The 13107-nt window shown below is 45.0% G+C and overlaps 1 protein-coding gene across 1 annotated transcript; it reads left to right on the top strand.

The window, feature by feature from the left end:
- The first annotated feature begins 427 nt into the window (after nt 1-427).
- UCHL1 (ubiquitin C-terminal hydrolase L1) lies at nt 428-12853 on the top strand. Its single transcript, XM_080683172.1, has 9 exons — nt 428-562; nt 679-690; nt 1144-1272; nt 4140-4290; nt 6414-6499; nt 6579-6626; nt 7880-7946; nt 8826-8884; nt 12422-12853. The coding sequence occupies exons 1-9, from the start codon at nt 530-532 to the stop codon at nt 12506-12508; spliced, it is 672 nt and encodes a 223-aa protein (XP_080539298.1). The 5' UTR covers nt 428-529; the 3' UTR covers nt 12509-12853.
- The last annotated feature ends 254 nt before the right edge of the window (nt 12854-13107 follow it).

The raw sequence follows: 13107 nt of genomic DNA, 5'->3' as shown, positions 1-13107 counted from the left end.
AGGACGAAATTCGGTACTGGTCTGATTTAACATGGAGGATGAATTGTCTAAGGTCAAATGCAAACTGCTGCGAATTTGGGAAACATATTTATATTCATATTAAATATATACCTGTTGAATTTGAGCTTTTTCTCAACGCTTCAGAAGCCCTGAGATTTCAGGTAACTGAAATGGTAGAAAGGAAGAGTTTCCAGAAACTTCGCAAAAAATTAGACTCGGTCAAAAGGACTGTTCCATACGCTCAGGGAGCGCCCACCAACAAATCCATCTCCACAACCACCAGATTATCTCACCAGCAAGTGAGACTGCAAGGTTTGGGGGCCCGGCCGAACCACTCCGCCCTGCGCATAGGGGGGGTTCATGCCCGTTTTGCTGAGACTGGCCGTTTCCCCCTCGTTGGTTTTGCCCCGATCCCCCTGCGCAGGCACCCACAGTGCGTCAGGCCGGCGCTTTATAGCGGCAGCCTGGGCGGCTCCGCTTGCTGTTTTTCCTCTTCTCTGGTGTCAGGTCTCACCTGTGGTCAGCGAAGATGCAGCTCAAACCCATGGAAATCAACCCCGAGGTGAGCGTCAGGTGCATCGTGGCCCCGGGAGCGCTTGACTGAGGGTCAACCCACGCCAGGTAGCCGGATCGCTGACTGGTTTTATTTTTGTGTTTTTCTTTGCATTTGTCTTTCAGATGCTGAACAAAGTGAGTGGCATCTCGCGTTGCCTCTGTCCCCTCCCCCCTCTGGAGAGCCGAGATGGAGGCGGAGGCGAAGGCGCCCACCTGCTCCGGCGGTTTCGCAGTGACTTAGCGGCGCCCTGTGTGCTCCCGAGGAGCCGGGCTGGGCGCGGTCGGGACGCTCTCCCTCGGCCCCTGCATCGGGGGCGGGGTGGGATGCAGGTGGAGGAGGAGGCTGCACCCACCGGCGAGCGCCCGGCGGAGCTCCCGAGGGCGTGGCTGGGGCCGCGGGACTTGGGTGCTCGGGCTTCGCGGGAGCCACGTGTGGGCCGCGCTTTGTGCTGTGTCATCGCACTGGCGGGGTGGGGGACCGGGCGGAGACTCCTCCCAGGCTCGAGTGGGGACTCCTCGCAGGCTCCTTATGGGAGCGCTGAGGGTGTCTGTCTCCCCGAGCCTGGCCGCCTTGTCTCCTCTCTGTAGGTGCTGGCCCGGCTGGGGGTCGCCGGCCAGTGGCGCTTTGTGGACGTGCTGGGGCTGGAGGAGGACGCGCTGAGCTCGGTGCCGGCGCCCGCCTGCGCGCTGCTGCTGCTGTTTCCACTCACCGCCCAGGTAGGGCGTGGGGCCCGAGGTGCGCGCCTCTCCCAAACCAAAATGAAGCGTTGAGGGTAGTAGACTCCAGGCTCCTCTTCCCACCTGACCTAAGCGCCCACACCTGGCAAAACTGCCCTCTCTCTGGGGGTTGGGGGGGGGGCGTGGAGGGAGGAGCCCACACCCTTGGTACCTACTCTTCGGGGCTCCTATTGTAATAGAGCTTATTGCTCTTGTTCACTCATCCAGCATTGCCTCAAATTTGGAAGAGAAATAATTCCAAATTGTAATCCATCCTACTCATAAGTCCTTTGAACCTAGGCTTTTCTGAACCTTCCATGCCAGGGCATGGCTGGTTCTTTCCCTTTAAAAGGCTGTCACCTTGCTATTAAATGGAGGGGGATGGGCTTGCCTAAAGCACTTGAAAACAATAGGTTCTTTAATTCTCCACTTCCACTGCCTGGGTCTCCCGTGGTCTCCGGGAATTCTTCCCACTCTTCCACTTTATACAACGTGCACACTTGGGTTTTAGCCTCACCGGTGTGCTCTTGAAAAAAGCTTAATCATTTGTATATGGTTCCTGTACGGGAACCGCCTTCCACCTCTCTTACCCTCTTTCCTCTCTGACCTTGTGGGTGAATGAAATAGGTGGGCATTAGAGCAGTCTTGGAAATACCTTTTCATTTCCCTTTAGATGGTCTTCCTCCTACAAGTGTGCATGGATATATGTACCTCAAAGACTGAGCATCAGATATAAAAAAGGTAGCTGGGATAATTGTTGTCTTGCGATGTATGGAATTCCACTAATCAGCATGGTATTGTCTATCTCCTATTGCTGTCACTTGACCCCTGATTTGGGAGTGGTTGAACACTTCCTGTAACAAAACTTGAGGCATTTGCATTTGGGGCATCATTCCAAACACAGAGTGAGTTTAAGCACCAGCCTAAGTCTGGGTGTTCTAGAAGCATCCTTTGCATAAATTAAGCCCTATGGGAAGTTCCAGGCATTCCTCCTATAAATGGGTTAAACACCCTTACTAAAACTGTTAGGATATTCCCAGTGCCATGTTTTTTATTGCCAACGCTTTTACTTAGGTGAAAACGGAGCTGCCAAAAATTGCACGTCTAATTAACGTCTCTGTTGGCCAAATGAAATGCAATCTCCTGTCTTACTTGAGCCCCTCACAGCTTTCTTGCTAGAGGAACCATGATGACTCGGAGGTTTTGAACAGCTCTCATACACCAGGCCTCTGGGAGGCAGTGGCGCAGCATGCTTGTCTTTCAAAAGCCCACTGATCTCCTTTTGCTGGATCAAGTGGTTCTTGTTAGAGAATGTTGTGGTTTGAACATTTTAGGTTTGAAAGAGCTCAATAATTAGGTTTTTTAGCTCCAGTTCGGTCTTTCAGATTTCTTGAGCACCTATTCTGCGATACAAAATGCCTACTGGGCTAAACACTAAAGCAAATTCAAAGAAAAGTTGAGGTTCTGTAGCTTGACTTCCAAACAAACTAAGTTAATTTAGAAAGCATTTAATTTTGTCTAAGAGAGTATTATTAAATCCTAAACGGACCACTGTAAAATATTAACGTTAAGTGATAATGAATATTTCAATAAGTGTATCCACGCAAGAGCTCAAACAACTCTAAAGGATGGTGCTATCCCATTTTAAAATGTTTAATTAACCTAGAAAAGTGAAAAGCCTTAATAGTCAATGAGTCACTAAATTTAAGGATGTATTGGATACATGGCACTAGAACTTCCTACGAGTTGGAATTAAAAGTTGATTTTGTGGGACAAGAGATCATATTCCTCTGCTGGTGCCACGGATAAGGCCTAAATTTCAGTTCCATGTACAGTAAGGGAAGGCTACTAGGATTGGAAATATTTTGTCTGAATTACACTGGTTATGGGGACTAGTGTTTCAGTAGCATTAGCACTCTGCTTTTAACTGAGAAGTCATACCTGTGAGGTCTTTAAAACTTGTTAGTGAAAGGTTCAGACAAGCCCACTAAGTGACTGTACAAAGAGCTAATGGATGCTTTGGGAAAAATCGACTTACTGATCTGTACCCCCTTCCTCACCTCCCATTGCTAATCTGTCCACAAACGGGGTAGCTGGCAAAGACAAACAAGTGTTACACCTTCCTTTGTAGGATGAGGAGGAGTTTTTGTGAAATCACAGCCAGGACCCTAAGCCAGTTGTTTTTCCTTCATAAACAAAAGGGAGAGGGAGTCATCCATTTCTTTAAATTGTGCCTTTACGTTAAGGCTGGTATTGTGTTTAAAGAGAGGTGTACTAGTACTTGGATAGAACAGAAGTAGAATGTTAAAGAATAGTGGGCTATACACTGGCTGGTATTCTTGGCTGTTACATTAACCAAAGCTTGATTGGGATGCCCATGTGAAATATAGTCATTGTTGGTGTTAAAGGAAGAAAACTCGTTGGCTCTTTACATTTCTATTTTAGATCCTTAGTTTATATAATGAACTTGTCTGTTTTTTAACTTTGTGACATCATCCATTTCCAGCTAAAAGGCCGCGGTGGTGTCTAGACCAGCCTTGGGCAACATCCAAGGCCATTACTGCACTGCAGCATCAGGGTGGAGTCTCAGGACCTCTCAGAACCCCACGGGCTGGTGTGGGTGTGAGGGACAGGCAGGCCATTGCCTTGGCGCCGAGAGTCAGCCAACTTTCTTAAAAGGCCTGAGAGCAAATCCTTCAGGCTTCAGGGCCATATGGTCTCTGCCCTTGGCGTTGGCTGGCGTGTAGAACCAAGGCTCCTGGTCACACATCCTATTTGTGTTTCCATTTAGGTGGTAGAACTTACTATGCTACCATCTGTCTTTGCATTTTTATTTTGAGATATTAGCATGTTTTTTACATTGACAGCATGAGAACTTCAGGAAAAAACAGATTGAAGAACTTAAGGGACAAGAAGTCAGTCCTAAAGTGTACTTCATGAAGCAGACCATTGGGAACTCCTGTGGTACCATTGGACTTATACATGCAGTGGCCAATAATCAAGACAAACTGGAATTTGGTAAGTGTGAGTTTTGAGACCAGTCATCCTCTAGTTGACCTCGCGTTAACCGTCAGTCTTCACTCCAAAATCCCCATTGGTCTATTCAGCAAACACATTGCCTTCACCATTTTTGAAACCTACTTATCCAGATATAATCTGTGGGTGAATTCTTGTTTTCTCTCTTTCAAGGGAAGGAAACTCATTTTCTAAGAAGCATGGTTTGGCTTCTTCCACCTGCAGAGGAAAAGGGAGTGATTCAGTTTTGTACTGTTGCTCTGCATATGCTCTTCATTTGTACAAAGCTTAGATGAGTGTCAGGTGAAGGATAAAGAACACTTGAGGGCCAATTATTATTGTAATTCTCCTGTGTTTACTTCTCAGTGATTCTGCAGAATGAGAGATGATGTTAAGCCCTGAAACATCAACAGTTAGGACCTGTCTTTCATGGTACCGTGTTTCATAATAACAGGAGAGAACAAAACAGCTTAGAGCAGTGGTCACCAACCGGAGGTTTGCGGACCACTGGTGGTCGGTGAGGTCCGAAGGTTGGCGACGGCTGGCTTAGAGCAGCTGGGTATAGACAGTGAAGGTTCCCGCAGAGAGGCACAGCAGCAGGCCGCAACTTGGAAAGGATTCAGCGGTGAACAAAGTCAGGTCAGGGGCTTTAACCCCCCCTTCCATGGATGCTGTGAAGGATGTAGAAGAAATGAGTGAGGCTCAGCCCTAAAGCTTGTCAGAGGCACAATTAGTAGCACTAGAATGTGTTAATATACATGGCTGTTATGTCTGATTAGGCCAAGAGTCAGCAAATTTTCTTAAAAGGCCTGAGAGTAAATCTTTCAGGCTTGAGGGCCATATGGTCTCTGGCCTTGTTGTGCAAAAATCGGCCATCGACACGATGTGAACCAATGGATGTGGCTGTGTTCCAGCAGAACTTTATTTACAAAAATAAGATAGCAATCTGATTTCGACAGTAGGTGGGGTGGTTAAGAACAGAATAATTTCAACTGATAGTCCACACTGTTGCTTAGAGCAGGTCAAATACTTCTTCTTACGAGGAAAGTGTGGCCAAGACTATAATACTGATACACTTTTGCAATTAAAAATAAAATAAAAAATCACCTGCCTTGGCCGTAAACATCCAGATCTTCTAGAAGTTGCTTTTCCAAATATTAACTTGACTGAGCTGTGTTAGACAGTTGCAGCTTTGATCCTTTCTAGTTCTTCCGCAGTGGGTCTCACTTTATTTAGACTGCTGTGTTCTTGAGATTAGCAAAGGGACCGTAATTTTCTTGTAACCGTGGTCATGATGGGGCTAAAGGCTTAATCTGAACCACAGCCCTCCTCATAAAGTTAGAGGATTCTATCACTTCCAAATTTTGAATAGTACCAATTTAATACATTTACTTTTTTAAAGTTCAGAGCTGAAAGTTCAAGTTGAGGTCTTTTTGACATTTTAAGTTTTTCTTGATCTAGCTGGGTAGTCAGTGTCTCCTAGACTTATCCAATCTGAGCAACGACTAAACACTTACGTTAATCAACATTTGTCAGCTGTCAGCTCTCTCTAGGCCGGACTATGTGGCTCTTTACATTTCTATTTAAGACCCTTAGGTTAATGTCTGTCCTGGATAACTGTATTACTAAGCTTGCATTTTCTCCCCTGAAAGAAAAATCTTGGTTGAGACTGGTTAATTAGATTAGATTGTTATTGTTACATCATGTTTGCAATTCACATTAATTGTGCATTGCCAGGTGCTGTAGATACAGCAACAGATAAGACAGTTACATTTTATGGCACCAAAAGCTCACAGATATATGTTACCAATGGATAAGTGCTGTAACAAAGTGATAAGAGATTGAGAGATGAATCTGAGATGGGAGGTGAAGGGAGTTGGGGAGTGGCCAGGAACAGAGGAAAGCTTGGCACCTGAGGAATGGAGAGTTCTCAGGCTCGAATGCAGTGACAAGGGAGTGGTGGGAAAGAGAGTCTGGGGCAGATGGTACAGCCCACCCACATCCTTGGAGGCCATAGTAAAATTCAGGTCGCTAAACATGACTGGCTGCATTAGTTTAAATCACCAATAAATGTGCACCCATTTGCATTATTTTATCTATACTAATATTTGTATTCTTTTTTAAAGAGGATGGGTCAGTCCTGAAACAGTTTCTTTCTGAAACGGAGAAGCTGTCCCCCGAAGACAGAGCAAAATGCTTTGAAAAGAATGAGGTAGGAAGAGAACTTCCAGAGCATCACTTTGTCAGTAACTCTGGAAGATTTTGTGCTAAGGGTTCTCTCTTGTCTGCAGGCCATTCAGACAGCCCATGACGCTGTGGCCCAGGAAGGCCAGTGTCGGGTAAGTGCAAATACAAATCAGAGCCAGGCTGCCCAGGTGCCACCTGTGTTTTCCCTAAAATATGTGAAGTGACCTCTTACTGGGACACAGCAAACGTTGTTTTCCACCCAAGGCCAGTTAACACCGAAAAATCCTACTGGCACAACGCTTTGACCAGACCTGTTTATAAGAAATGGCTCTCAGAAACCCAATTGGCGGTTGGCATAACCTTGAGTAAATTCAGGCTGATAGTATTTTGTTTACATCCAAATGAGTAACACCCCACTTAGTAATTGAGCACGTCAGATATTCTTCTCACAGACGGTTGGGTATAGTAAGATACACAAACAAGGACTGACAATTTCCAGAAGGCTTATGTACCATTAATCTTCACAGAGCCTTCTAGTCACATGTTAAGTTAGATTTAAGTCAGCTACACTGCCTCTATAATGATAGTTTGCTCTGCCACTTTCTCGTCTTGACCTTGAATTGAGATACTTATCTTCCGTAAGCCTTAATTTTCTCTTCAGTAAAAAGCAAGTCAGTTCCGACAGCTACAGTCTATCTACTTTACTGCGCTTAGATTAGAGCCTAATATTTAGGAAATACATAAGTGTTAGCTATAATAATTTTAAAAATATACAAGCAAGCCTGGCCTCTGTGGCTCAGTGTTTGAGCGTTGACCTATGAACCAGGAGGTCGGGGCTTGATTCCTGGTCAGGGCACATGCCTGGGTTACGGGCTCGATTCCCAGTAGGGGAGTGCAGGAGGCAGTTGATCAGTGATTCTCTCTCATCATTAATGTTTCTATCTCTTTCTCTCCCTCCCTGAAATCAATAAAAAAACATTAAAATTAGAAAAAAAAGATATATACATACACAAGCAAGTTGGTTAAAGCATATTATACTTATTACATATTACATTTTTTAAGCTTTTTTTTTTTAATCCTCACCCGAGGATATATATATATATTTTAATCCTAACCTGAGGATATTTTTCCATTTATTTTTTGAGAGAGGGAAAGACAGAAATATTGATGTGAGAGAAACACATCGATTGGTTGCCTCCTGTATGAGCCCCAACCAGGGCCAGGGTGGAACCTGCAACCAAGGTCTGTGCCCTTGACTGGAATCGAACCCGGGACCCTTCAGTCCTCAGGCCGATGCTCTATCCACTGGGCCACACCGGCTAGGGCTATATTACATTTATTTTTAACAAATTACGTTCTGCTTTATAAAATACTCATTTTCAAAAAATTTCTTGGCTCTCTTCAGGTAGATGACAAAGTGAACTTTCATTTTATTCTGTTTAACAACGTGGATGGCCACCTCTATGAACTTGGTATGTTTCGCTCCATTTTTGGAATCTAATACAGTTTCGTTCTTTCATACTTCCTCTTACAGTATTGACATGTAACTTTATAGCACTTTCGTATGTCATTGTTTATGAAGTCAGAACATCAGGGTATTCCCATGGGGGAACTTAACCCTTTGTGCTGCCCAGCCCTTCCCTTTGGGCAGCTGACCTGCCAAGTGATGGCTCTAGTCAGACCAGTAACGAGGCCAGTCCAGCACCAGTCAAGGTGGGAGTGTTCAGTTTTTCTTCTCACTTTTCTGCTGCAGCACTGTCAGCATAGGATCTCTGGCATCATCCTTTTCAGACAGGAAATACTTTGGGGAAAAGATAAATGCCTAAATATGACCTTGTTAGTGTAAAGTGGATTTGTACATGTGGGGTGATTTCCGTTCCCTCGTATATGGCAACAAGGAAGATGATCAATCTTGTGAAAGTCGTCCTCATTGTATTAATGGAGAAAGCTGTGTTGTCTGAAGTCCAGACACTGCCTCTGAGTAGATCGCTCATCGGCAGTCATTGAGGGGCAAATCTCAAGGGGCCCTGCCTGCCTCCACCTTCCTGCACCTTAGAGACTGAATCTGCCTTTTGCTCTGGGGCCCTTCCCAGGGGATGGGGCACAAGTCCTTCAGTTCGGGTGGCTGGATTGGGCTATGATCTTGTTACTTGTAGGTGAGAATTGCCTGGGATGGATTATCTACGAGCACTTGAACCTCATTCCCAGCATGTTGCTTTATAACTAGGTTTTCTTTGTGGGAGTGGCAGTGGTATTTGGAAGAATCTAAAACCCCCCCCCTTTAGGCTGGACAAGCACAGTAGCCAGAAAAGGTGCATAGAAAATTGACACGCCTGGCTTCTTTGTTGTAGATGGACGAATGCCATTTCCGGTGAACCACGGCACCAGTGCGGAGGACTCGCTGCTGCAGGTGAGCTTTGGAATCCATCCCCAGAAAGGCCACGTGTCTTTAGCCAACTGTCTGTTCTAAAGTGCTAACACTTTTTCAATACAGCCAGCAGCAATCACCTGATTAATAGCATTCTTTGGGGCTTAAAGATCATTTTAGTAATCCTACCTACCTTACTGTATAGCAAGTGGTTTTAACCAGGATCCTTCAGAGCAGCCCTGACTGACCTGTGTCGTGTGCCGTCTCTAGCCCACAGTGAGAATTAGCCTGAAAGGCAGGGCTCTGCCTCTTTGAGGGATTAAGGTGACCATTGTCCTCTTGCCAGATTACATCATAGCTAACGACTCGTGCAACAGCAACCTGAGCCTTTCCTCATCCGTCCCGGGCTGCTGGATTGGGGTCAGTTTTGTAGGTAGTGTATTATGAATTCTGGTTAGGCAGTTAATTTCAGGAGCATTTTCTTCCCACTTGGTCCGCTGTTAATAGGATGAGAAGCAGATTCAAAACATGCCTGCCAAGAACTTTAAGGTCCAGGATCACAGTGTAACCTTCCCCAAACAAGTGACCACAGAAACCTTAGTTCTGGACCAGAGCTGGGAGACTACTCCAGGCCTATTCACCCTGAAAATGAGTCTCCAGTTGAATCAGTTTGCTGTTATAAAGGGAAATTATTGTGATGAAATTAAAATGCTACTGCATTTGTAATACGACTGCATTTGTAATATAGCTAGTCTTTTTTTTTTTTTTTTTTTAGCACTTGCTGTGTGCAGACTGGGGGTTGATAGAATTTTTCAGACAGAAGATGCTTTAGCTTTGGGTGGCATATGGCCCATTGCAAATAATCAGTTCTGCTGTTATAGCTCCAAAGCAGCCCCTAGACCAGGGGTCCTCAAACTACGGCCCACGGGCCACATGTGGCCCGCTGAGGACATTTATTTGGCCCGCTGGGTGCCGCTGCCTGTCCTGCTTAGCAGCCGACTCGTCCTGGGCCCGCAGTGCGCATAGGAATTTGTTCATAGTTTTGTGTTTTTTTAAACTGTAGTCCGGCCCTCCAATGGTCTGAGGGACAGTGAACTGGCCCCCTGTCTAAAAAGTTTGAGGATCCCTGCCATAGACAATGGATAAATGAATGTGTGTGGCTATTGCACTGAAACTTGAGTCACAAAAACAGGCAGCAGGCTGGATTTGGTGCCCAGGCTGCAGTTTGCTGACCCCTGAGCTAGGTGCTCTTCTAAGTGACTTAGAGCTCTTACGGAATCCTTCTAAGGATACTGTGAGGCCGGTGTTATTTTTCACATTTTACGGATGAAGAAACTGAGGTGCAGAGGGTAAGTGATGCCCAAGGTCAGTGACTTAAGTGGCAGAGCCATGGCTCCAATCTCCACAGTCTGTCTCTAGAGTCTGTACGTAGTCACTGTACAATACTGCCTTTCTAAGCAATAGGCCTGTCTTTGGAACATCGTAGACCTGACAACTTGGAGGTGCTAGTGAGCCAAATATGCCACTCCAGGAGGAGGGTCACTTGCTCCAGTTTGCTGATACACACACCTGAGATCAGTGGGAGCTCATTCTTGGATTTACAGGGGTATGAGAACAGTAATACAGAATGAGAACTAGATCTAGAGAAGCAGGATCCGGGAGATTTGCATGAGAGAGTCAGCATTTACTTATGGGAGAGAGTAAGAACAGAGGCAGAATTTCTGGTTATGACCCATTTGGGGGACAGCTTCTCCAAATAAAGCTCTGAGGTCCATTCTGACTCACAGCTGACACTATCCTAACACCATGAAATGCACCCCCCATGGGATACCTACGACTGTTAATGTAAGGAGAATTTATGGGGTGGGGGGGAAGGTAAAACTTTATTGTTCAAAACAAACCGGTTCTAATTAGAATCTCATTTAAACGTAAATAAATGTAAAGTAGCATCTTAATTAGTGAAAATTCTTGAGTGAGGCTGGTTGTATATGATTAAAGATGTTTTAGGATTTCCAAACTTTACACAAAATTTACTTAAGCCAGTGAGAAAATACATAAACTTTACCCAAGCATTCTAAACTTCAGTGACTTAGGTCCCAACTCCTTGTATATACTGGAGAGAATTGTCTACTCTCCCTTTAGAGGCCCACACTTCATATTAGTTAACACTGTAGGAAAGCCCTACAGGTATGGAATTTCAGTGTCTTAAAAATTCTGACAATAAAATGTGATGCCAGTCTAGACTCACTTTAGTTTTACTAAGTGGTTTCAAAGCAGGAGTGAAACTCCGCCATGGTGGATCTTTTTGAGGGCCGCACTCATTACTGAGTTGGTGATTTCTAGACTTGGGGAGCCGATATTCTGTGTCGTTGAGTATTGCCTGTCCTCTTAATGGTCTGATAATTAATGGAGCTGTCTTTCAAGTGGATTCTTCACACATTGAACACGGTGATACTTATGATCCCAAGGCATTTTTAAAACCTAGAATTTGGTAAATAGCTAACACAGACATACTTCTGAGATATTGCGGGTTTGGTTCCTCTGTGATAAAGAGAATACAGTGTCACCATAAAGCAGCTTGCAATCTTTTTGCTGGTGGAGGGTCTTGTGTTCAGTTTAGAAGTAACACATCCCTTGTCTATACCTGGAAGACCCTGTATGGAAACTTTTGAAGGTAACAGTTCAACAAACAAAAAAATAACATCAAGAAACTGTAAAATCTGGATCCATAACCAATGTGACTCAGCTGGGCAGCGTCCCATGCTCCCAAAGTTTGCCAGTTCAGTTCCCGGTCAGGGCACCTGCCTTGTTGTGGGTCCGATTCCCCGTAGGTGCTGTGCAGGAGGCAGCTGATTGATCTTCCACTCTCACATCGAGAGTGCTCCGTAAAGCGAAATGCAATAATCAATTTTCTGTTACCAGTCTTTGTGATCTAGGTCTTAGAATTAGTAACACACCACTTGTTTATGCCTGGAATACCAGGTATGTAAACTTTTAAGGCTCTTTTGTAAAATGTTTACTTGGAAGAAATTTGTCTCTACTCTGGGAATTTCAGAATTAGAACTTTTGTGTTTTGTTGTCAAAATCAGGTATAAGGTGGGAGAAACAGGGCATTTGGAGGGAGTAACAAAGGAGTCCAAGCTTCTGAAGTCAGATCTGTGGTGCAAGTCTGTCTCTCCCTTGACCTGATTTTTTTTCTCTTAAGCCCTGGGGATTTTTTTTTTTTTTTAATACAGTTTTTTTGATTTCAGAGAGGAAGGAAGATGGAGAGAGAGATAGAAACATCAATGAGAGAGAATCATTGATTGGTTGCCTCCTGCACGCCCCACACCGGGGATCGAGCCTGCAACCTGGGCATGTGCCCTGACCAGAATCGAAATGTGACCTCCTGGTTCATAGGTTGACGCTCAACCACTGAGCTACGCCGGCCCGGCAAGCCTGGGTTTTTAAGTTTAATGGGAAGTTTACAGTTGACCAGGGTGAACTTTGAGCATTTATAGGCCTTCCTGGTACTTTCCCTTTGAAAGGTTCATTTTGAGCTGTTGCTATTTGTACATTAATGACATTCCTACTTTTCAGGATGCTGCCAAGGTCTGCAGAGAATTCACTGAGCGTGAGCAAGGGGAAGTCCGCTTTTCTGCCGTGGCCCTCTGCAAGGCAGCCTAAAGTCCTGTGGGAAGGAACTAGCTCTTCTCCCCTCTTCCCTTCACTATCGTAATACATCCCTACCAATGTAGTCTTAAAATGCTTGTGTTGTAGACAACAGCTGTTCTCCTTTGGTTCTGTAGCTGTACTCCCTCTTGATCACACCCAAGCACTAGCAGAGTTCAGCTGTCGATTGAGCAGTTTGATGTAAGCTTCAGATGGCGAAGCATTTCCCCCATTATATGTCTTGTCCCTCAATATCTAATGCTTTAAATGGCTACTTTGGTTTGGTCTGTAAAGGCCTTGGATGTGGTTTCAATTGTTTGTCCTTATAAGGAATAAAACTTTTCTGCTGAAAAGAGAGAAGCCTAACCTGGTTTTTATTCTCTTTTTGCCTTCCCCTCATTATATCTGAAATTACTTGCATAATAATAGTAGAGGTACATATCCTTCATATAAATAACTCATACAGTGTAGGTAAGAAAATTATAAAAATACTAGAGGCCTGGTGCATGAAATTCATGCATGGGGGGGCGGGGGGGGGTCCCCTCAGCCCAGCCTGCACCCTCTCCAATCTGGGACCCCTTGGGGAATGTCCGACTGCCTATCGGGCCTAAACC

This window comes from Plecotus auritus (genome assembly GCF_963455305.1).
Source record: "Plecotus auritus genome assembly, chromosome: 1".
NCBI classification, from domain to species: domain Eukaryota; kingdom Metazoa; phylum Chordata; class Mammalia; order Chiroptera; family Vespertilionidae; genus Plecotus; species Plecotus auritus.
The sequence above is the reverse complement of the archived record's forward strand: the minus strand, read 5'-3'. Positions and strand labels throughout refer to the sequence as shown.

Excerpts from the sequence above, each read along its gene's own strand:
- UCHL1 (XM_080683172.1), top strand. The coding sequence starts at position 530 with ATGCAGCTCAAACCCATGGAAATCAACCCCGAG. Across the intron at positions 4,291-6,413 it reads TCAAGACAAACTGGAATTTG|AGGATGGGTCAGTCCTGAAA; the intron begins GTAAGTGTGAGT and ends TCTTTTTTAAAG. Across the intron at positions 6,500-6,578 it reads AATGCTTTGAAAAGAATGAG|GCCATTCAGACAGCCCATGA; the intron begins GTAGGAAGAGAA and ends TCTTGTCTGCAG.